Source organism: Haliotis asinina, chromosome 1, assembly GCF_037392515.1.
Source record: "Haliotis asinina isolate JCU_RB_2024 chromosome 1, JCU_Hal_asi_v2, whole genome shotgun sequence".
NCBI classification, from domain to species: Eukaryota; Metazoa; Mollusca; class Gastropoda; order Lepetellida; family Haliotidae; genus Haliotis; species Haliotis asinina.
In genome coordinates this window covers 105585721-105610401 of record NC_090280.1, presented here as the reverse complement: position 1 = coordinate 105610401, position 24681 = coordinate 105585721, and the positions used below count along the sequence as shown (strand labels likewise).

The following is a 24681-nucleotide window of genomic DNA, read 5'->3' as shown; positions in this document are numbered from 1 at the left end:
CTTTCGCCAAATACTACAAAGCAAGGGACGCAACTGTATGTATTTGTTACTGCAGGATTGTCGTTTTTATGTGTAAATAATTTAACCTGCTACTGATATTGGAATGGGGAAAAAGAAAGAACATTTTGGAAGTAACGAAGATGAGAGTATATCAGGTAATTGTATGTTCAGTTACAGTAAAGCGTAATGCTCCTGAAGATCATGAGGCACGTGCGAATGTGACTGTGAGTGCTCGTGCGGCACGCACGATTTTTCAACCATACGTATTACAACAACGACCAATCAGAGAACAAAGACGTTACTTTTTGTGGTGTGGTTTTGACTGTTTCTTCATCTTCGAATCAGTGATCCTAATTTGAAGTGCCCCATCTTGAACAGCGTGTAGGAAATTCGTGACATTGGTTAACTTTAGGCAGCAGACCTTGTTTGAGCGTTCACCCAACATCCAGTGGTTGTCTCAAGCATCAGCCAACATATACGTCGAATATAGAGACTCATCTCAGAATTGTGTCTCATTTTAGGGGCCATATTCACTTGCTAATTGCAAATGAGGAAGCTTATAGAAATTTTACCGGTATAACAAGCAATAGTTACAGCATGCTTGACTGACTCTTCTCACATAGGTTGGATGAACCTTACATCCTGTAGAAAGTACTGCCATAAAAACTCAGCCACCAAGACTCAGTCATCATTCAGATATTCAAAGATTGTGGTTCAAAGATTGTTCAATTATAAATTATCCTCATGATGTTTTTCAAAGTCGTCTGAAAAGAGTTTGAAGTCGTATCAGTTGGTTATTTCATTGTCCTTTAACAGGATGTTTTTTTATGTTTTGTGTAGAGTTAGTTTGGAATAAGGTCTGATCTTCATGAGATTGTGAACCTGTGAAGGTCCGGGGTAGAATAGACCTTCAGCAACCCATTCTTGCCATAAAAGGCAAGTATGCTTGTTGTAAGAGGCGACTAACAGGATCAGGTGGTCAGCCTTGTTGACTTGGTTGACACGTCATCAGTTTCCAATTGCGCAAATTGATGCTGATGCTGTTGATCACAGGGTTGTCTGTTCCAGACTCGATTATTTACAGACCACTGCCATATAGGTGGAATATTGCTGAGTGTGGCATAAAACTAAACGCACTTACTCACTCATGAGATTGACTAAAGACTCAAATAGGGTGTGAGATGTTTGACCAATGATGCGATATTAATTTTCCAACATGTGAACACAGTGCTGAATGTGGTACCTATATGTTCTAGTAGGAAGGGAGACAACACCATACAGAAGATCCAAGAACGTTAATCAGGAAAGATTTGATCATGTTGGCAAAAACCAATCATCAGATTGTTATTAACAAGTGCCAATCAGAGTAACTGGCTTTATGAGTCTGATACTACAGAAAAGTTATCTGCAGTGATGCTGCATTCTTTGCGATCTGACATTAGAGTGCAATCTGATTTAACAGGGAATTTAGATGAGGGTTATGTATGTATTGAGAACGAACATCAATGAATCACTTGAATGATAGTTGTGATGTAACATTCTCTGACACAATGACTGATTGTAGAATCTCCAGGCAGCAGTCACAAGAAACATAAAAAAAGGAAAAAGAAACACAAGAAGCGTCGTGACAGTATGCCAGAAGAGTTGGAGTTCAGCTCACCACCACCAAGCACAGGGGGCTTCAAGCCTGCCATTAAGCTAAAGCTGAAGTTGGGAAATGAAACCATGGGAACAAAGAGGTATTTTACCAGTCTAAATAAACTTTGTCTCAGTTTATTTCGTTACACTCCACCACTGAGTCTAACAAAACCTAATACAGTGGAAGCTGTCTAATTCGGACTTGACTGGGACCGACTTTTGTGTCCGAATTACGAGGAGTCTGAATTGGACTGGTGAGAGTCAAGAGTTAGCTCCCTTGACCAGGAGATACGCATGCACGGTACTTTTACAATAGATGATCATGGACATTATTGCGTATCAGTAGATTATCAAAACCGTAATTCCGTCAATAAGTATCACGTCATCTTTTATAAATAATTTATTGTTAGAATTTTTTGTCGTTTGGTGGTTTCCAATGCAACACACATTTCGTGTCTTGTTTGTAAGCACGAGCGCTAGAAGTGACGTACCATGTTTTCGTGTTACTCTCTATTTCGCGGGGTAACGCCCTTGTATGGAAGCGCATGTGATTCGATCTTCACAGAAATCAACAAATACAACGTATCATTGGTTCAGGCATTTTGTCACTGATGAGAAATTACTGGAGTATTGTCTTTTTATAACAAAATCGGATACCATCAAAATGACACCGAGTGAGTCATGTCAGCTTGTTGAACTTCTTTGTTAATTCCTTTTGTTAATTGGTTATCATCACACCTGATAATCCGTTTGAAATTGGTAATCAGCTAACTACAAAACACTTCCGCCTCAGGCAGTCCCACTAGTCCGAGTTAATTAGCTATGTTTTCATAGTAAATTACCTTGAAGGGCGGAGATTTCAGTCTGAAGTCTGAATTATATGAAGTCCAAATTAGTTAGCCTATATGTAATGATAACTTTGTTAACTTCTGCTGGGACCAACAATCTGGTCCGAATTATATAGTAAACTGAGTTACCTAAGGTCCGAGTAATGCCGTTTCCACTGTAGAAGGTCGCATCAGGTAACCTTTGAGCGACTACTGGTAAACACATATAAGATGATCCACGACCTGACAAATGACCCCAATTTGCATACTTGGGAACGCCCCACAGAACGATCCACTTGAAACAAGAGGGAGACAGGTTGTCTGATAAATATCGAGAAGTTCCTTTTCCCCGTGCGTTTCACGCATGAATTGTTATAGGACACTCGATTTGGGAACAGGTACAATTCCAATGAATTGAATCAACACAATATACTGAGCAAATATGTTTAGGACCACCGATCCATTTCACGAGGCAAATGATATTTTCCTGGGTTTTTTTTTAACAAAATTGTTGAATATCTAAAATACTTGTCAATGCCCCAATCATCTGTTTCTCTTCGTCTTAACTAAAGGTTAGCGTGGAATATCAGTATCTTATGCCTGAAATTGCAGTCTTATCATTCGAAGGAATATGCGGTGTTGTTTTAATGGGTAAAGTTGACTTTTCGTCTGCTAAATATGAAATAGATAATAACTACATATAGTTAATTGTGTTTCATTTAACTTTTTAATATGTTATGGGAACAATAAAAACCTGATATAGTAGGTGTTAATTATTATACTTTGTCATAAAAAAAGAGTAATCTTTGGTGAGTTGTGTGTATTTTATACTTTTTTAGTCACTGATAAATCTACTGAGTCTGTTACTGAGTAATCCCCAAACCGACAAATTTGTGTACAAAGATATTTCTCACTGACTTATCAATGTCAATTGTATTTTCAGTTTTCTGTACACGATTTTGGTGACCATAATAAAAATGACAGAAATTTGGAAATACTGTTTGAATACTATCCATTTCTCTGGAACCGGTTATATAAATTTCCAAGACATGTATTCCCGGTCGATCACCAGCGGAATTATGGACGAAAATCAGCCCGTACAGAGAAATAGGAACAAAATTATGGGATAAAAATATTTCCCCCTTGCTACTCTGAGTTAGCCACTACCATTCAGTAACATAACTTTTAACATAATAGAAAGTTAAATGAAACACAATTAACTACATGTAGTTATTATCTATTTCATATTTAGCAGACGAAAAGTCAACTTTACCCATTAAAACAACACCGCATGTTCCTTCAAATGATAGGACTGCAATTTCAGGCATAAGATACTGATATTCCACGCTAACCTTTAGTTAAGACGAAGAGAAATAGATGATTGGGGCATTGACAAGTATTTTAGATATTCAACAATTTTGTTAAAAAAAACCCCAGGAAAATGTCATTTGCCTCGTGAAATGGATCGGTGGTCCTAAACATATTTGCTCAGTATATTGTGTTGATTCAATTCGTTGGGATTGTACCTGTTCCCAAATCGAGTGTGCTATAACAATTCATGCGTGAAACGCACGGGGAAAAGGAACTAATCGATATTTATCAGGCAACCTGTCTCCCTCTTGTTTCAAGTGGATCATTCTGTGGGGCGTTCCCAAGTATGCAAATTGGGGTCATTTGTCAGGTCGTGGATCATCTTATATGTGTTTACCAGTAAGAGATTAAACAAAAAGGCCTTATTAATATTGATTGATTTTGAAAAAGTATTTGACACGGTTTCTAAATAGTTTATCATGATGATTCTGAATAAATTTGGCTTTGGGAAAAAATACAGAAATGGGTTAGTATTCTAATGTCTAATGTAACGTCTTGTATTCTACAAAATGGACATTTATCAACTTTCTTCCAAAACGAAAGAGGTTGCAGACAAGGAGATCCAATTTCACCTTACTTGTTTTTGTTCGTTGAGTTCGAAATACTCGGGATGATGATTCGTGATAATAGAAAAATAAAAGGAGTCACCTTAAACGATATTGAATACATAATTGGTCAGTGTGCTGATGATGCGGAATTATTTTTAGATGGATCAGAGACTTCTCTCAGGCAAGCAGTTCATACTCTATCAAGCTTTTATGCAATGTCTGGTCTGAAAAATGTCAATAAAACCAAAGCAGTTTGGCTTGGATCACTTGCTGGAAGTAGGATAAAATTAACCCTTGACCCTAATCTACATTGGCATGTAGGAAACCTTGATGTACTGGGAATAATAACACTGAACGCTTCTTTGCAAAACCTGTGGGTTATCAACACCAGAAAGAGACTAGACAATATTAAAAGAATTCTTTCAAATTGGCGTAAACGCAATTTGACTTTGATTGGTAAAATCACTGTAATTAAAACGCTGGCATTATCAACCATCGTACACATATTCACAACCCTTCCAACCCCCCCACCTGACTTTATGGCAGAATTGAGCACTTTTTTTTTTTAAGTTTGTATGGAACAGCGAAAAAGACCAAATAAAATGAATTAATCTTATACGAAAATATGAAGAAGGTGCTCTGAGAATGATTGATGTTGAAACATTCATTGCATCATTAAGAATTTCATGTCTGAAAAGATACATTTCAAAAACGAAACAGTATGAGCTCTGCGGTTTTAGGTTAGACTAGCTACCATTTCTGTGCAAATATTCCATTTTACTTAAAAGTTAAAAATCCCTTTGGAATGATGTTCTAAAGGCATGGAGTAGATATGTGAAGACCCATTCTGTCAACACTGACGACATTAAAGGGGCACTGATGCGGAGCAATTTCCGTGGACTGGTGTAAACTTTTGTTATTGTTTTTCTCCCGTGAGTACCCGGATGATATCCCAGAATTCGTGACTGGTTCGTGACCTCTGCTGCGCAGTCCGTAAGCGCAATTGATAGTTTAATTATAGACAGATCAACTGAGGTGAAGTCATTTTTACTTCTTTCCAAATGTATTATGAAAACAAATGAAACACTTTGAAGGTTAATCATCTGCCCGTGGCAGAAATGGTAAAAAACTATTAGGACGGAAAACGTCTCTATATTTTGTCTCATAACCTTAGTTAGTTTATTGTCATACTTGTATGATTCTGAAAATTAATAAAAGAACGCACGATCTGCTTATACTCATAGTAAATTTCTAACATAACAGCAACATTTATACATTGTATAGAATGCCAATGTGGATCTTATTTCACACACATACGCGATCTAGTGTGTTTTTTCTGTCATACAGATTCTGCTGAATGCTACAACAAATGAATTTAAACAAAATGCAAAAAATGAATGTAAAACAGACTAATTTTATAGCAACGATGTCAGGCTACTACCTTGTTCAGGAATGTATCCATCAATATCCACGTAAAAGAAATCGTATTCCATTCAGCTGCAGCTGGTAAATAATCCTGCTCTGTGTCGCGTGTCTTACAACTGTCTCATTTGCGAAAAAGTAACACATCGTTTCACGTCTTTCGTTGGTGAAAACCAGATAAACCTCTGATTGGTCTCCCAAGATAGCACACCTGGCAACTAATTGTATGATGTCCACTATTCTAAGTAATTTCGTTAAATAATAATGAGCAATCAATCAACGCAAGGGTGGTTAATTCTTTGAAGGGAGGATGTTGTTTTTGCACTTACACTTTACGACAAGGTGTAGTCATCTACACACACTGCCTTTTGACAAATCCGCTAGAAGATAAAAGTAATTAATCAATCAGTGAGTTATCGGTTAATCCTTTGATCGATGTTTGTTTTTGTAACTTAGTTGATAAACCCTCTTGCATCACTTACATGCACATATTACATAACATACAATACATTTGCCATTACAGACCTTAATTTATAATGTTGAGTATTTACTCCAGACATGAGAAATGCCAAATGGGAACCTTTGTTGAGTAACCGAAGTTGTGTTACTACTAATTATACCTGTTATAAATTCATTAATTGACCATCCAGAGAATGATGACAAATAACACGTGTAGGTTTACACCATCAAACGCGAGTTACAGCAAGGAAGATGTAATCTCTGTGTCGCATGCAGCCTGAAAACACTATTGGGCGAAACTGTTTTGAGGATACCAACGGAATTTCGTTACATAAGGAATACACACGGGCATTTGCTGTGTACTTGGGTAAATAGGTGAAATAAGGGTTTTTTACGTAAGAAAATTTTCAGATTTCTCTACCAAAGGCATATCAACTGTGTGTTTTTATTATCATAAATAATAAACCATTGTAGCTACCATAGCTACCAAAATTTTCGTAAGATATTTGCTATCACAGCTGAACCAACACTCAGAATTACCTAAATATAAAGCTTTGCAATCTTCCGTACTGAAACAAATGGCTACGTGCCTGTAGACATCATATTTTCATGTAACATGATTAAATATCAGGTTAAAAACACTGAAATAGGATCAAATTGGATCAGTAACTATACCATTCAAGCATCCGAAAAGAACTACACTGCTGGGATATTTGGTTACGATCAGACAAGGAATACCATGGATATTTTTAAACAAGTGGCATATGATGGGCATCCGGCCTCCCGACTGTTTAGGTGAAGAAATTCTGCTAATATGGACAGGAGCCCAGTTCCTTTGTCCGTCACGGTCGAAGCAGCGGGCGCTGACCAATTTGCGGTTTGATTTCGTAATTAGACCGTTGGCGAGAAACATTATTCGCTCCGCATCAGTGCCCCTTTAACGACATCCAAATGCAACCGCTTTGGTTAAGTCATCATTTTCACAACCCAAACTTCATTATTAATAACTGGTTTCACAAAGGTATGTTTTACGTAAAAGACCTCTACGATGAAAATGGATTAATTCCATTCATAAACCTCAGAATGTTTTTCAATATACAGTGCACCATACTTGACTACAATCACTTATTACTTAACATCCCAAAGGTATGGAGAACAAAACTACAAAATTTTAAAATAGATTTTTCTCACATTAAAACTGTATACCCTTGGAATGATATTAACAATCCCTGTAAAGGATCTAGACTTATCTATGATAAATTCATTTCAACCACCAGTCTCCCCGATGTTTGTAATAAATGGGAAAGAAGAGTCGACATTTTTATAGATTGGAAATGCATTTTTTTACAATATAGAAAAGCCATAACCGACACAAAACTCTTAGAATTCCAATACAAGTTCCTACGTAAAAGAATATGCACTGATAAAAAACTACTAAGAATGAAAGTGGTCAACTTCGATTTGTGCTCTTTCTGTGGGTTAGAAGGCGAAAATATTGACCATGTGTATATACAATGTCCATGGGTCAAATCCTTTTGGGAGAATTTTAACAACTATGTGGATTTAATATTTGGAAAACATATTGAAATAACAAACAATGACATTCTATTTTGTTCATGTGCTGATAGTTTATTGACTCATATGATCATTCGAACCAAAAGACATGTATATGTTATGAATATCAAAAGACATGTATATGTTATGAATATCAAACGACATGTATATGTTATGAATATCAAAGACATATATTATGTATTAACTCATTTAAAGCCACCTTCAAAGAGGTCTTCACAGTAGAAAAATACATTGCTATTAAAAATGATAGAATCAGTCTTTTCAACAGAAAATGGAATATATTACAAAACATGCTTTAAAGGTCATATGCATCGTAAAACACAACTTTACAGATTCTGATACCTTTCGGTATGCACTTACCGAAACCAATCATCAAAAATGCCAATTCAACCTATAAAGTTGAAAAAAATGTGATGAAAAACAAAAGCCTGTGAAATGGGAGTTCAAATGATTCACTAAATTTCCCCTAGCGCTGGGGGAAAAAGTTTTTTCAACAGCTGTGCTGCGCCTATAACACATGCGCAGTGAATAGGTTCGTCGAGCTTGAAACAGTATGTATGCCTGGAGTATGAGATCGTGAGCAGAAGTCTAATCTTTGTTGTGTACACAAACAAGTAAATAGTCTACTCATTACATAAAAAATTGTTGATTGTGGTAAGCAGCCTCTGTCACAGAAAAAGCTCAATGTTTGGTTTATTGACACCTGTCTGACATATGTCTGCCTGCCTGCCTCTCTGCTAAAAACAATATGTCATACACAGCTTCAATCATTAACCACATGCAATTTAAACTTAACAGAGGCTATCCGCCATAAACAAAATAAATTGAGTTATGATTTGTGCACCCGAGTCCTTCTCTGAGACATGCAATTAGGCAGGTTTGCTACTTGTACACATGACATGTTTTTATGTCTGTGGGTTGCAAACAATCTACACTCATGTTTTCTCGGATGACTGGATCTGACGGAAACTGGTGCAAACTCTTTTCAGTTTCAAGTCCTGCATTGTGCTTTGTACAGTTTCCAACCACACAGTAGTTCACTTTCTCTACCGAGATGATTTTTTATTGGATCGAACGCAAATTCAAAGCCCAACATCTCTATATACATTCTATATTGATTACAAGTTTTTCTAGTGTATATGATTTTGTTTGACAACAGTATATGAATCCATACTGAAATCATACATCAAGCACAATAAAAGAAGTTGTTATCCATAAAGAATCTTACTTTCTTGTGACTCGCCATACTTCTAAAATGTCCATCAAACAGATCATCTTTCTGTGCACACAATGACCCCTCAGTGCATCAGCAAATGAACCAGCCATTCAGAAGCTGTCATTACACTTGAGTGTACAGCCACCCGCTATGACTGGGTTTGGTCTCCCGAGGACTTCGTTTCTACGGAAGTAAGACCAAGTCCAATATATTGCACTTTTGAATAGCGATTGTATGCTTATAATTTTGTTTGTTTGAAAATTTACAAGCAGCAATGTAAATTATGTCATGAATAAGTGATAATAGTGTTTTAATCATGTTTAATTTTTTGGTTGCAGGTGACCTTTAAGTAATCAGCCCAAGTGTTAGCACCCATCTTTATTACCATTTGTATTGGTTTAGCTCAGGTTTTTATTTTATGCTGTTACTACCATTGTCAATGTTTATCTTAGGACAGGTGTATATTTATCAGCTACAGCTGAGGCACCTGGATTAATATTGTACCCGACTTTGAATGTACTTCCTTTTTGTAACCCACTGAGTATAATAAAGAAATGGAAAAAAAACCCAAAATAATAAACATAAAACACTCAATGAAATGCTGATCATAATCAAGACATCAGATCAACTCAGTTTTTTTTGAGAATTTTTTTTTTGCAGAATTGTTTCCAAAAAATGAAAAAGTTGTTTATCAAGCTATCATTAGTATTTTGACATCTTGTTCCCTTCATTTCAGACAATGCTATGTACAGCTCTGTACATGAAACAAATACACGCAGTAATTTTAATACCTGCATTTCAGACAATGCGTAGCGAAAACAAATTACAACTTATAAGTTAATAATCTTGGTCTAGTGGTGCTTAATTGCAAATTTGATGTCATGACTAAGTCGTGTTCAGTTGTTTGTTCACTTGAAACAATATCTTTTTTTCTTATCCTAAAAAAAAGTTTGACTATAGGTGAGCAGACTAATATCTATAGTAACAGGCAAAAAAATGCCTATTCCAGCTGCTTTACAATCCTAAAAGCCAAGGGGAAACAGGAATGACAAAGGCATCAATCACTGGTTTGTCAAGCATATGTATTTGATAGATTGTTGATATCATGTGGCATTAAACAACTAGTGTCTGTCTGAACAGTAGACTCGCACATATGGTCTAGTCATGATGTCATTGGATGAAATGTGCAATGCTCTGAGATATGTGCACCATGTTCAACAAATCATTGATGTGGTCACATCCACTAAGAGTAGCTAGTCCAGTTGTGTGAATGCTGCTATACAGTGAATAGCTTCTCTGTGCCTCAGTGTGTTAGACTTAGAGGAGGGAACCTGTAACCATACAGACTCATTCTTGCTTCAGTTTCACTTCCACCATAGAGCAACCTGCTTTGCCCAGCACCATATCAGGAGCTACAGCAGGGCTGCCTCCTGAGGAGGCCTACGTCAATGTAACCGATGAACCATGGGTAGGTAAGTATCATTGTACATGTTACTTCTTGAAGCCAACAATATGCTGTTTCCTTTCTCTTCTCCATGATATTTTCCTTGACTTTCACTTTATGGTCTATGTTGTAAGAGGCGACTAACAGGATCAGCTGGTCAGACTCGCTGACTTGGTTTTCACTTGTCATCGGTTCCCAATTGCGCAGATTGATGCTCATGATGCTGGTCACGGGATTGTCTGGTCCAGACTTGATTATTTACAGACCGCTGGCATATGGCTGGAATATTGCTGGATGCGGCGTAACACTAAACTCACTCACTTTATGGTCTAAGGTTTACAGTTGTGAAAGAAATAAGTAGATAAATGTTTTCTGTCAGCCCCTCTTGTTACAATGACAACTACTATGGATTCATATTGTATCTCAACCACATAGACTGGTGTTCATAGCATCAATCACTAGATAGCCTGCTCCAATATATTTGCATACCGCCAATCAACATTAATAACCACCTTGTACATGGATGCCATTTAAAGTTTTCATGCAGTGCATACCTGCTGGTATGGACTACAGTAACAAATTTTCAAAATGCAAATTCATCATATAAAAAATACCCAGCAAAATCAGAGTTGAAAAGATTCACTAATTCATCCCAGGTGTGATGCAGAGTTGTTTTCAGGGATGCCCAGATTATAAGGTTGTGGGCAGAAGTAGTCTAAGCTTGGTTGTGTACACACACAAGTAAACTTTTTATTTGCTGCATAAAAAAAAACTGAAAAAAAGAAAACATGTTAATTGTGATAAGCAGCCTCTGTAGCCTCTGTTTTATTGACACCTGTCCATCTGTCTGACTGCTAATGACAGTATGCAGTACACCACTCCAGTCATTGACCACATGCCACACACCATAAACAAAGAGCTCTGATGGTATCAGCAGATGGAAATAGCCAGAGAAAGTAGTTATTGTTGCACTGTGAGTTTTGTTTTCTCACATGAGTTTGAGTTAGTGCGGTTTTGTGCATTTTTAAGCAATATCACCATAAGGGATAAAACACAACATGTCCATGTGGATAATTTAACCCAAGAATTAGGGGGACCAGCTACCTCAACAGCCCATTTTAAATAACACATCATCAAACAAAGGCATAGCTCATTAAATTGTATGAAGTCACCAACGACAGACAACTGCTGACACACATGATAGTTTTGAGGTCATCATTACTGTGGGATGTTTATTGTTCACAAGTGTAACTTGGAGGTACAGTAATGTCTTAATGGTTATCTGCTAAGAGACAAACATTTAGTCACAAGTCTGCAGCATTAAGACTTTCCAAATGGTTATTGGAAAAGTCTTGTTTCATAATACTCCTGAAGTTCAGAGCCTGCTCAATGTCTACAGTAACTGATATTGCTGATGTGGCAAAAAATGTGCACTAACTCACTCACTGAAGTAATTAGGTTTTGTCCCTTATTTACCTGGGTAGTGTACCTATGTGAAATCCAAGATAACTGCACTGCTAACTGCTGGCATTTCTCATCAGCTGCAACTAGTGCGATAGCAGCAGGAGATGATGATGACACATTCAAAACCAAGAAGCCAGGGGATGAGACATCCGACGAGGAGAAGGCATGGCTCGATGCTCTAGAAGCAGGCAAACTGGATGACTTTGAAGAGAGACAGAAACATAAAGACCCCAAGCTCCTCACAGCAAGACAGGTGAGATGCTACCAGTTCTGTGTTAGTCTAGGGCCAAAGTACTCTGGTACTGGTCACCTGGTTAGAATTGATCTTTAATAACCCATGCATGTCATAAGAGGCAACTGATGGAATCAGGTCAGTCTTGCTGACTTGTATGACACAGGTCATCTTATCCCAACTGCGTAGGTTATTGCTCATCCTGTTGACCACTAGATTGTCTGGTCTAGACTCGATTATATATAGACTGCCATATTATAACTGGAATATTGCTGGGTTTGCTGTAAGACTAAACGTGTCCACTCAGTCACTGAGTAAGACACTGTCTCCAGTACTCCATACTTGTCAGCTGATCCTGGGTTAGATATTTGGGACTCCTTTCATGAAGCAACCTTTACTAAAGTTAACTTTAACTCCCATTCTTTAACATTGCACTAAAGTAACCTTTGACCTAGGTAACCTTAGTGCAGTGGTGAAGACTGGGAGTTAAAGTTAACCGTAGTTAAGGTTGCTTTGTGAAAGGAGGCCCTTGTCAGTTCTTCATACTTGGTTCCTTGTGGGGATTCTGGGTGAGATACCGTTCAGGGTGACAGTTGCTCCTCAATAGTCAAAATATATGGTTAAAGCCAAACAACTTCTCAAATGCACAGAATGTTTCAAAAAGTCCAAAGCTACATTCTTTTTAATAAGGATCGTCCTTGGGGTACGTATATGCATTTTCTGCTGCCAGAAAATGTCAATTGAGGTCAGCAGCGTTTACGGTGATGTGCTTGCAGCTGTGAGAGGAAGTTCCGTCCTTCAAGATGGAGACACTTTGCTTGGTGATCTCCGCTGTTTGGCGATATCTTCAAGTGCCAATACACCCCTCGTTCAAGCAGTTCCTCCAGTTCTCTTACGATGGGGTGTGTTACCAGTTCACGGTGCTTCCCTTCGGCATCTCTACGGCCCCAAGTGTGTTCACCAAACTCATGTTGGTGCCGGCTACGCTAGCCAGATCGCAAGGACGGCGTTGTCACCCATACCTGGACGACTGGTTGCTCAGTCAACCAGCGAGTCTAGATTCTAGATTCTCCTTTGGCTAGCGTGGATCGGGTTCAACCTGCTGTCAGGCGTACCAGCCCACCTTGGGATTTGTCAATCGTGTTTGTTTGGCTGTCTGGTCCTACTTTCTCACATCTATCGGCTATTTCCATTTGGCTGTTAACATGGAAGGCTGTATTTCTGGTGGCAGTGTAGCAGGGCGTGGAGTCATCCCACAGATGACATCCTTACCTTGTCAGCTTGTGGGGCTGAGCACGTTCATATCATATTTGATTACACGATGCCATTTAGAAAGTGGTCAAATGCAACATATGTCATATTTGGGATTTCACTTTCTTAGTAAAGTACAAATTCTATTACTTTTTCGGTTGAGTCCCATCCGGGATTCGAACCCGCACCCTCAGAGTCAGGCACCTAATCGCCAGCACACAAAGTCAGCCGCCTAGCCTGCTCAGCCACCGCGACTTCCACAAAAATGAAAGTCGGACAACTGGTAGTCTAGATTGCGTACTTTGTGTACCCCTCTGATAAGTGTAAATTGGCACGGCATCCACGGCCGAAAGCTATGATTACACGATGCCATTTAGAAAGTGGTCAAATGCAACATATGTCATATTTGGGATTTCACTTTCTTAGTAAAGTGCAAATTCTAGTACTTTTTCGGTTGAGTCCCATCCGGGATTCGAACCCGCACCCACAGTCAGGCACCTAATCGTCAGCACACAAAGTCAGCCGCCTAGCCTGCCACCCTGGAGGATTGAGTCAGTTACTTGACAGTTGATGCTGCTGTTACTGCGTATTAGTGCCAAGTCTCCACTGATGACATGTCCCATGACTGACGATCTAGTACGATTTGTTGTCAGTTATAGGTTGGGTTTGCCCCCTTGCGGTGCTCTCTGTAGAAATCACAATGTGGGCGGGGTTATGTTCACACCTTTTACAGTGCTATACATCATGCTTAGCTCTGAGGTCGGTTATTGGTGTGGTTGCTCCCTGTCGGTTCCCTCCCATAATGCCTCTCGCGGAAGCTTCAGGAGATCACAGGTGAGCGTTTCAGCATAAGTTAATTTTCATAATTACAATCGCTATTATTACATACTGTGCCAGAATTCCCTCCTCCCTAGCCTCCAGTCTTTGGGAGTCTAAGTTTATGCATATATGTACCCCAAGGACAGTCTTTATGAAAAATAATTAGCCAAACCTGTAGAGGTTTCCAATGCTTTGAAGAGAATCATCCTTGGGGTAGGGCCACCCGCCTCCCCGCAATTCTGTTCCCGGCTTTATTCAGCAGAAGGAATGATACAGGCTTGGATGCTTACCTGGTTGCCTGTGCATGCGCGGCAGAGGGGTGACTCCACGTGGTGAGGGGCCGTATAATGAACAAAAAGGACTTTATGTTTATTGTACAATATTTTATCAAAACATTGATTCAACTGTCACATGACATTTTCCAGCAGCAGAAAATGCTTATATGTACCCCGAGGATGAATTCAAAGAATTACTCTTCAAAGAATTGGAAACCCCTACAGGTTTGTCTAAATCTCGTTTCACTCAAAAAGACACCATGAGTGCAGTATTATTTCCTGATGTATTTGCACAGACATTGTACTTGTATGGTCCTGAACCTGATGTTTCTATCATGTTCACAGAGGGCTCTGATCCATGGAAAACAAGAGGAGGAACTGATGCAGCTGCCATCGGGTAAACTGTTTCTGTGACCCCACTGCATACCATTGCTCACACTGTCACTGTGACCCCACTGTATTCACCATTGCTTACACTGTCACTGTGACCCCACTGTATGGACCAATGCTCACACCGTCACTGTGACTCCACTGTATGGACCTTTGCTCACACTGTCACCACTGTGGTTGCTGATATTGGCTGTCATCAGCAATGTGTTTTGGTTTGGGTCTGGTAATGACTGTGATCAGCAACAGATTAGGTTTCGAAAATGGTGCAATTTTAGTAGGTTACAAGAATGGTAAAGTGTCAAAAGATTACAAGAATGTTACTTTGTTACAAAAATGTTACCAGAATGTTAAAATGTTACTAGGTTACAAGAATATCCAGCTGACAGAGGAACAGCTTCAGAGACGTCAACAGCGAGCAAAGAAGAGACGTCAGCAAGCTCATGAGAAGAGGGAAAAGGATAAGGTGAGAGGTCCCAACACTAGTAATTAATATAATGAGAGAAAGATAATCAGTTATTCCCTGTCATGTTTTGGTTATTGTTTGTATCGGTCAGTCAACATCCACCTAAAGGTAACCTCCACATCACTTACAGTAAAAATACTACTGTGTGTCCGCCTTCCTTCCCATATGGGTAATAACTGTCAATGTTATATGTATATGTGATTAATGTGGTCTTACCAGTTCCAGCCTTCTGCGACTCAGCTTGTCGTAAGAGGCGACTAACGGGATCGGGTGGTCAGGCTCGCTGACTTGGTTGACGCATGTCATCAGTTCCCAATTGCGCAGATTGATGCTCATGTTGTTGGTCACTGGATTGTCTGGTCCAGACTCGATTATTTACAGCCCGCCGCCATATAGCTGTAATATTGCTGAGTGCGGCGTAAAACTAAACTCACTCACTCACTCCAGCCTTCTTGTTCCAGAAACAAACACTTGACAGATTACTGAAGAAACAAGAGTCGAAGCAAAAGGGACCCAGGGTGAGTCAGAGTTTTAACTTTGTTCAAGTACTGTTGGCACTGTATTACCCAGGTATGGCCTCCATTCAAATGTTTGCTGTGGGCACTGTATTACCCAGGTATGGCCTCCTTCAAACTTTTGCTGTGGGCACTGTATCATCCAGCGCTATAGCCTCCTTCAAACTTTTGCTGTGGGCACTGTATCACCCAGCACTAAGGCCTTCAAACTGTTGGCAGTGTATCACTCTGCACTATAGCCTCCTTCAAACTATTGGCACTGTATCACCCAGGTACGGCCTCCTTCAAACGGTAGGCACTGTATCACCCAGCACTATGGCCTCCTTCAAACTAATGGCACTGTATCACCCAGGTATGGCCTCCTTCAAACTTTTGCTGTGATCACTGTATCACCCAGCGCTATGGCCTCCTTCAAAACTCTCCTTAGGTACTGTATCACCCAGTTATGGCCTCCTCCAAACCACTCCTAAAGGGACTGTATCAGCCAGGTATGGCTTCCTTCAGACCTCTCCTGAAGGCACTGTATCAGCCAGGTATGGCCTCCTTCAAACTGTTGGCAGTGTATCACTCAGCACTGTGGTCTCCTTCAAACTACTGGCACTGTATTACCCAGAACCATCGACCACCTCGTCCACCAGCGAGACACCTCCAAATCCAACCATCCAGGACTTCTACCATCATCTGGGGAAGATTGAGGCTCGTGGACAAAGACAATGACAAACTCCAGGAGGATGCAGAAAACATCAATGAGGAAGAAGGGGAGGCCCATTTCAATATCCAGAGGGTTGGGCAGATGGTGCAATTGACTCAAATGGCCAACCTTTGAATGGCCGCCGTGTTTGTCTGAAAAGTTGCCCACTGCACATGAAGAAGACAGCAATGTCCAAGTCATTTACTATGGTCTACTACAGGGATCCCTACCACATGGAGTAGAGAAAATATGTGTACACAATTGGATATATAGGTAAAAAGTGACATATATTTTGGAGCAATGCATATTGTATACAGCAGAGGAAATCCACCTCGCTTTCCATTCGAGGAGTTGCCCTAGCAAACAAATCCTGTGTGGAATACAATTTCTTGCAAGATACGGAATGCATTGCCAAGAAAATTGAAACTGCTACCATACTTGGACATATTTCTCCCGAAACATCTGAAAAGTGGAAGAACTGGTCTCTCGGCTGTTTGTATCCAGTAGCCTATTGCGGAAAAATTTTGTTCTGCAGTTCTACTGGCCATGTCGTCAGGATTTCATGATTTATTATTTTCTTAGTTTTCACGGAAACGTTTTGGTCTTGGTCTCAAAATGGAGGGATGGGCTTCGTTTCCAGAGCAGAACTCAAAAACTTCTTAATGTCTTTCAGCAAAACTTGGCAGATACGAGAGGCAGACCTTAAAGTGGTGCCTTTTGCTATTTGCAGCTTTTTGTTATTTATCAATTTCCCAGTTTCCATGGAAACAATTCTGACTTAGTCTCATAATGGAATGATGGGCTTCGTTTCCACAGCACAGCTCGAAAACTATTTGATATCTTTCAGCAAAACATAGCAGGTATTTGAGGCTGACCACAGAGTGGTGCCTTTTGCTATTTGCAGCTTTGGCGTTTTTATTTTTCTCGGTTTCCATGGAAGCGAAGCAGACTTAGTCTCAAAATGGAGATATGGGTTTTGTTTCTGGAACACAACTCAAAAGCTATTTCAATTTCATATCTTTCAGTATATCTTGCTCTGTATATGAGACAGATGTTGTTGCAGTGGCTTATGCTATTTCCAGATTTTTGTCATTTTTATTTTTCCTGGTTTCTGTGGAAACAATTCCAACTTAGTCAACAGAGAGGGATGGGCTCCGTTTGTGGAGCACAGTTGTAAAACTTCTTAATATCTTTCTGCAAAGCTTGGCAGATATGTGAGCTGGACCCCCCAAAGTGGTACCTTTTGCTATTTACAAATTTTTGTCATTTTCATTTAATCCGGTTTCAGTGGGAATGATTAGTTTCAAAAGGGAGGGATGAGCTACATATCCGGAGCGCAACTCGAATACTTCATAACATGTTTCAGGAGATCTTGGCAGATATGAGACAGATCTTGAAGTGCCTTTTGCTGTTTACATATATATGGCATTTATGTTTTTCATGATTCCCACAGAAACAATTCAAACTTACCAGTAGTCTGAAAAAATATCAAGTAACTGTCAGATAATTTGTCCCTTCAAATACGTTGGGACCGGGAGGACATGCCATCTATGAACCTTGTAGGTCTTTTTTCGCGCCAACTTGTTTGTTTGGAGGTAGCATCTTATCTGGGTAGGGACCTTGGGGATGCAGCTGTGTCTGTCTACAACTTAGAGATAGTATAGTTCTCATATGAGGAGCTTTCGCGTAGCTCGTAGTAGTCCTATTTCTACTCCTGTAGCTGTGGCAGCCAAAATGTCTGCTTGGAATAGAGGACATGCTCGGAATCCTAAGTTACAGTACAACCCAAGTTACAGTACAACCCAAGTTACAGTACAACCCAAGTTACAGTACAACCCAAGTTACAGTACAACCCAAGTTACAGTACAACCCAAGTTACAGTACAACCCAAGTGCAGATGTGGTTGCCTACACTACCCGTATTGTCCAGGATGATGGGGCCCATACAGTCCATGGTGTTTTGCAAGATCATTTTGTTTTTGAAAGCCGTGTATACTTTGGAGGTATTCCAAGAGACACTTTCTATCTAGGTGGCAGAAAAATCCCTCGTATAGTTGATGGAATATAGTCCACAGCCATGTGCCACCAGAATTGTTCAAATTTGAGAACATTGGCTTGTATTCGCTCTGTGGGCATTTCCGAAACATCCACTTTTGCCATTATTATTCCAAATATCAGGTCATCCACGTGTAAAGATTCCCATTGCTTCTTTGCCACAAAATTGTTTCTTTCTCGATTCTTCGCAAAGTGTTTCTTATTGCAGATGGGGCATCTATGTGTATGTAGCTCTCCTTCTGCTTGAAAGATTGGCGTAGTGCACTTGCTTTCTTGGAAACTGCAACAGATGGCATTCCTGCCTTTTCGGACTGTAAGCCCATATTTTTTAAAGTTGCTTTTGTTGCCATTTTTCTGTAAATATAGACAGGTTCCTGTATACCTGTTTGAGCACCAAATGTCTAACTGGAAAATCAAAAATGTAGGGCTGATTTGGTAGGGGGTTGCTGAAACATGTTGTGCTGTACAGATTTTAAGGCTCTAGTAAATATATTTTTCATCTTACTGTCTTCTGCTTGGCTTCTGGCCAGGAAAATGAAAAATGCTATGCAAACTAGTGGGGGAGGGGGAAGAGGTTAGAGCTGACTAAAGCTCTATTTGAAAAATAAAGCTTAACAGCGGAAGTTGTCCAGAACCACCACTGTGTATACTACTGGCAGTCATCAGAGCTGTTGAGCACAGTAACTCCTCAGAAATCAGTTCATGATACCGACAGTGGTACAGTGGCATACTACATCAACCTATAAGAGCATCACTACTAGAACTGATCTTGTGTGTCTACAAACTCAGGCATACATGGCGTAAAGTCCAGACACATCCCAGTTGTGATCAGCACTCTAGCTAGGGGTTGGCCAGACAACCATCTCCAACGGAATGGCTGATACATCTAGAGGCCTTTCAGCTGCTAGGCAAAAGAGAAGGGCTGGCCACTGGTAGATCTCTTCGCAACAAGGTTCAACAGGCAGATACAGACCTTTGTCTCACTGGTCCCAGGTGCACTTGCCTGGGGCCCATTTCACAAAACAGTCCCAAATTTAGGACCCCGATTGACCTGTCGCAAATGCTTTAGGAGGTCGTAAACACTACTCAGTACAAAGATTGTGTCAACAGTTATGGTACTGCAAGTGCTTAGAACATGCTAAATAATAAGGTATGAGAAATTTTGAGCCCCACCATTTTTGACAATACGAAATCATGATTCACAGCATTATTTGGTATACAGTATGATTTCAAATGTGAAAATTGGATAATTACTATGATTATTTAATCAAAAAAATAATATGCAAATGATCACTGATACCAGTTTTCCATGATAAATGTGAAACGCTGCCGTTGAACCTAGTATCAGTTGGGATGCTTTCGAAAATATACTCGCACGAACACCAAGGTGCGTTTTCTGCCATATTGGATACTGTTTACAAAATCTCATTTCGAGTAGCCGGTATTGAGACGTCTATTACATCACAAATGACCATAGTCAGCTGTGACAAATGCATCACTGAATTCTCCATACATGTTAACATGATGTTACATCTGGTCTTTGCCACCAATACCAACAGTCTAGATAACATGAAATGAAAAATATTGTGAAAACAAAGACTGCATGGTCTGAAGTGTAAACAAACAAAAATTCAGATTTTACAGTATACAGCACTTTATGAAAAATTTCCGACGTCCCACCGGATATTCATTGTTTTGAGTGGGTCAGTACCTTTATGCATGGAAAGAGTATCATAGCCGGAAAGAGGACATTAAAATAGATACAATGAAAAGAGTTGTTACTTCTTAAAGTAATTGTCAAAATTTCCATGCATTGTGATGCCATAACAGAATTAAAATCAGAACAACAACGGTAATTATCAGCATTTCTGGCTTCTTCTCTTACTTGAGAGAAAAGGATGAAAACATATAACAGCACACAAATACTCAGTCATTCTGATTACCTACATATCATATTTATGTTCAAACGATCCCTGAATCGAGGGAAGAGTCCTGGCAAAATTCTGTGTACCCTTGTCGGCAAAGCTGCCATTTAGTAAGAAAAGATGTCATGTCAACAATGTTGTACATATTAGGCCATTTCTTTGAAGTGAAGGGCTGATGAACAAGAGTGGATACAATTGCTTCTGATGACACTTTCAGTACTATGATATATATTTTGCATATGGTCCAGATACTTTTTCATGAAAGCAGTTTCAGTATCTACCTTTAACCTTGTTCAATATCACATCATACGTGGATTTTAGGGTGTACATTTTTATTCTTTGAATGTTTTGTATGGTCCCGCTGTATGCGTTGCTGTGCAACGAAGTACCTCTTAAATGATGTACGACATGGATTTAGGACCCCATAGTACAACATGAATACGACATCTTTGTGAAACGATTGTAAAGGAGATCGGAAGAGGGTCGTAAACAAGGTCGTGTGGGCTACAACCAGCTACATTTAGGAGGCTTTTGTCTCCAGCCCTACACAGTCCCTCCTCCAGTCGAGTGCCACGAGTCATAAGGAAGTCTCTATAACAGACTTTGGTAGCGCCTAACCGTCCTGCATGAATGTAATTCCTAGACCTCCTCAGACTTCTAGGAGAACCAAGTGTACCATTTCTGAAGTGGCCAAATCTACTGATTCATCAGTAGCACATGAATGATACAGTTAGGAGTATGATCTATTCTTAAGATATGGATTGAAGGAAAGAGAAAAAGCAATCTAATTCTTTGCTAATCTGTAAATCCACTAAATGTTATGATTCATTTCATTTTTAATTGGAAGGTGGTCCCCCATCTAACGATGCAGCATCAGAACATTTTCGGATAGGCGTTTCTCAAGGATGGATCGAACAGTGATCAGAATCCAAACTTGATGGGATATTTACATAGAACACATATCCACTCAATTAATATATGCTTAAGGTGGTGCTCAAGGTGCAAATAAGTAGATGACCCATCACTTATTCGTCGGATTCAAGTAATGACGTGCAAGTCAGAATAAGGAAAAGTGTGTCATGCTTATAATAAAAATGAATATTTATACTTACCCTGACTTGTAATATCTAAAGCCATCCCAACAGTTCCCTTACCATTGTCAGGCTTCGGTCATAAATAGCTTGAGTGCTATATGGAGAGTGACAAGCAGCCAGTGGTGGCATGAGGTGCTGGTGTGGGAAGGGAAGAGACCCGTTTGGGGTGAACATTTTTTTTGACTGTTGATTAGGGAACAGTAGCACAGAAGTTCCAACTATACCTCAGTAGAAAAAGAAGATAAGTATGAGTCAGGATAAGTGTAAAATATGAATTTTGTCATAAAAATTACATTTTGTATTCTGAACAGTTTTGTTGGGTGGGAAAGAAGAGGTAGCTCAAGATGAGTGATTGTACATTCACTTCAAGGGAATTGAAGTTCCCCCTGAAAGAATGAATGAATGAGGAAGCAAATAAGCATAGTCAGGGTAAGTGTAAAATATTAATTTTATTAAAGAAATTACATTGTGTATTGTGAATAATTCATTGATAAGTTCCGGATAAAAGTTAGAATTCAGGTATCAATAGTGTACAGTGATTGTCAGATCAAGCCATCCGTTGCAGGGTCGTGGCTCCAAGCGTACCAACATCCCACGCTACCACTACTCCAGCATCAGTGAGAGCATCACCATCTCTGTACCTGTCGGCTTCAACTTCCCCTTCCCAGCACAAACTGCTAAAGAGTAAGTAGCAAGCAAGGTGTTAGTGGGATGCCTTGATGAAAAGAACCTGTTAGTTATGAAACCCTGATGGAAAGAACCTGTTGGTGGAAAACCTTGTTAATGTAGAACCTGTTAGTTGGGATACCCTGATAGTGTAGAAAGTATAAGCTGGGACATGTCACCGATGTTCACAGATTGGTCTGTATGTCACTGATGTTGAGAGATTGGTCTGTATGTCACTGGTGTTGACAGATTGGTCTGTATGTCACTGGTGTTGACAGATTGGTCTGTATGTCACTGGTGTTGACAGATTGGTCTGTATGTCACTGGTGTTGACAGATTGGTCTGTAGGTCACTGGTGTTGACAGATTGGTCTGTATGTCACTGGTGTTGACAGATTGGTCTGTATGTCACTGGTGTTGACAGATTGGTCTGTATGTCACTGGTGTTGAGAGATTGGTCTGTATGTCACTGGTGTTGACAGATTGGTCTGTATGTCACTGGTGTTGACAGATTGGTCTGTATGTCACTGGTGTTGACAGATTGGTCTGTATGTCACTGGTGTTGAGAGATTGGTCTGTATGTCACTGGTGTTGAGAGATTGGTCTGTATGTCACTGGTGTTGAGAGATTGGTCTGTATGTCACTGGTGTTGACAGATTGGTCTGTATGTCACTGGTGTTGACAGATTGGTCTGTATGTCACTGGTGTTGAGAGATTGGTCTGTATGTCACTGGTGTTGACAGATTGGTCTGTAGGTCACTGGTGTTGACAGATTGGTCTGTAGGTCACTGGTGTTGACAGATTGGTCTGTATGTCACTGGTGTTGAGAGATTGGTCTGTATGTCACTGGTGTTGAGAGATTGGTCTGTAGGTCACTGGTGTTGACAGATTGGTCTGTATGTCACTGGTGTTGAGAGATTGGTCTGTATGTCACTGGTGTTGACAGATTGGTCTGTATGTCACTGGTGTTGACAGATTGGTCTGTATGTCACTGGTGTTGAGAGATTGGTCTGTATGTCACTTGTGTTGACAGATTGGTCTGTATGTCACTGGTGTTGACAGATTGGTCTGTATGTCACTGGTGTTGACAGATTGGTCTGTATGTCACTGGTGTTGAGAGATTGGTCTGTATGTCACTGGTGTTGACAGATTGGTCTGTATGTCACTGGTGTTGACAGATTGGTCTGTATGTCACTGGTGTTGACAGATTGGTCTGTATGTCACTGGTGTTGAGAGATTGGTCTGTATGTCACTGGTGTTGACAGATTGGTCTGTATGTCACTGGTGTTGAGAGATTGGTCTGTATGTCACTGGTGTTGACAGATTGGTCTGTATGTCACTGGTGTTGACAGATTGGTCTGTATGTCACTGGTGTTGACAGATTGGTCTGTATGTCACTAGTGTTGACAGTTTGGTATAAATGTTATGATGGGCATGCTTGTGTTCTACAGAATCCAGAAGATGACGAAGTGCAGTGTGAGAGGTTGCAGCAATCACAAGAAGTATTCATGTTCCAAGACTGGTGTAGCACTGTGTAGCCTGGAGTGCTACAAAACTAACCTTGCACTACAGAGCCAGGCCAGTTTGGTGCCACCGACATGACCATCTTGTCATGGAAACCTGAACATTGGAATTGGCCTGCCTTGTGCATTGACACCCTTGGTAACAGGCACAAGTGTATTTGGAACAGATGCAGTGTATACATGACTAGTTGCCGTAATAATAGGTACAAGTGTGTCGTGTATTTGGAACAGATGCAGTGTATACATGACTAGTTGCCGTGATAACAGGTACAAGTGTGTCATGTATTTGGAACAGATGCAGTGTATACATGACTAGTTGCCATAATAATAGGTACAGGTGTGTCGTGTATTTGGAACAGATGCAGTGTATACATGACTAGTTGCCGTGATAACAGGTACAAGTGTGTCATGTATTTGGAACAGATGCAGTGTATACATGACTAGTTGCCGTGATAACAGGTACCAGTGTGTCCTGTATTTGGAACAGATGCAGTGTATACATGACTAGTTGCCATGACAACAGGTACATGTGTGTCCTGTATTTTGAACAGATGCAGTTTATACATGACTAGTTACCATGGTACCTTGAGGTTTTCCTTGAGTGGTAATATGTTGAGTGAAGATGCTTGATTGTCCTGCCTTCTGCCAAGTTTATATCAGTTTCAGCTTTACAATCTCAATGACATTTCTGCTTTTAGCCTGTGTTGTGTGAATATGCGGCTATAGAACAAAACCTGTGCATCTTTTGCTTTTGTTTCTTACATGATAAAGAAATATATGCTGAGCTGGTGGCAAGAATAAAAAAGTATTTATCCAATAA

The 24681-nt window shown here is 39.9% G+C and overlaps 1 protein-coding gene across 3 annotated transcripts; it reads left to right on the top strand.

Annotated features, from left to right (window-relative positions):
- LOC137257865 (INO80 complex subunit B-like) lies at positions 1-24681 on the top strand. Of its 3 annotated transcripts, none has more exons than XM_067795355.1 (9): positions 1-155; positions 1565-1739; positions 10419-10528; positions 12042-12217; positions 14887-14938; positions 15294-15394; positions 15856-15912; positions 22239-22357; positions 23790-24681. In XM_067795355.1, exons 1-9 carry the CDS (start codon positions 104-106, stop codon positions 23938-23940), a joined length of 993 nt encoding a protein of 330 aa, XP_067651456.1. In that variant the 5' UTR covers positions 1-103; the 3' UTR covers positions 23941-24681. The 3 variants fall into 3 exon arrangements, with proteins under 3 accessions (XP_067651456.1, XP_067651472.1, XP_067651464.1); XM_067795371.1 differs by lacking the exon at positions 1-155 and adding an exon at positions 242-574; XM_067795363.1 differs by lacking the exon at positions 1-155 and adding an exon at positions 260-381.

Coding starts and splice junctions, on each gene's coding strand:
- LOC137257865 (XM_067795355.1), top strand. CDS start 104: ATGGGGAAAAAGAAAGAACATTTTGGAAGTAACGAAGATGAGAGTATA. Junction 1,740..10,418: donor GAAACCATGGGAACAAAGAG/GTATTTTACCAG, acceptor TTCTTGCTTCAG/TTTCACTTCCACCATAGAGC. Junction 14,939..15,293: donor ACTGATGCAGCTGCCATCGG/GTAAACTGTTTC, acceptor AAATGTTACTAG/GTTACAAGAATATCCAGCTG.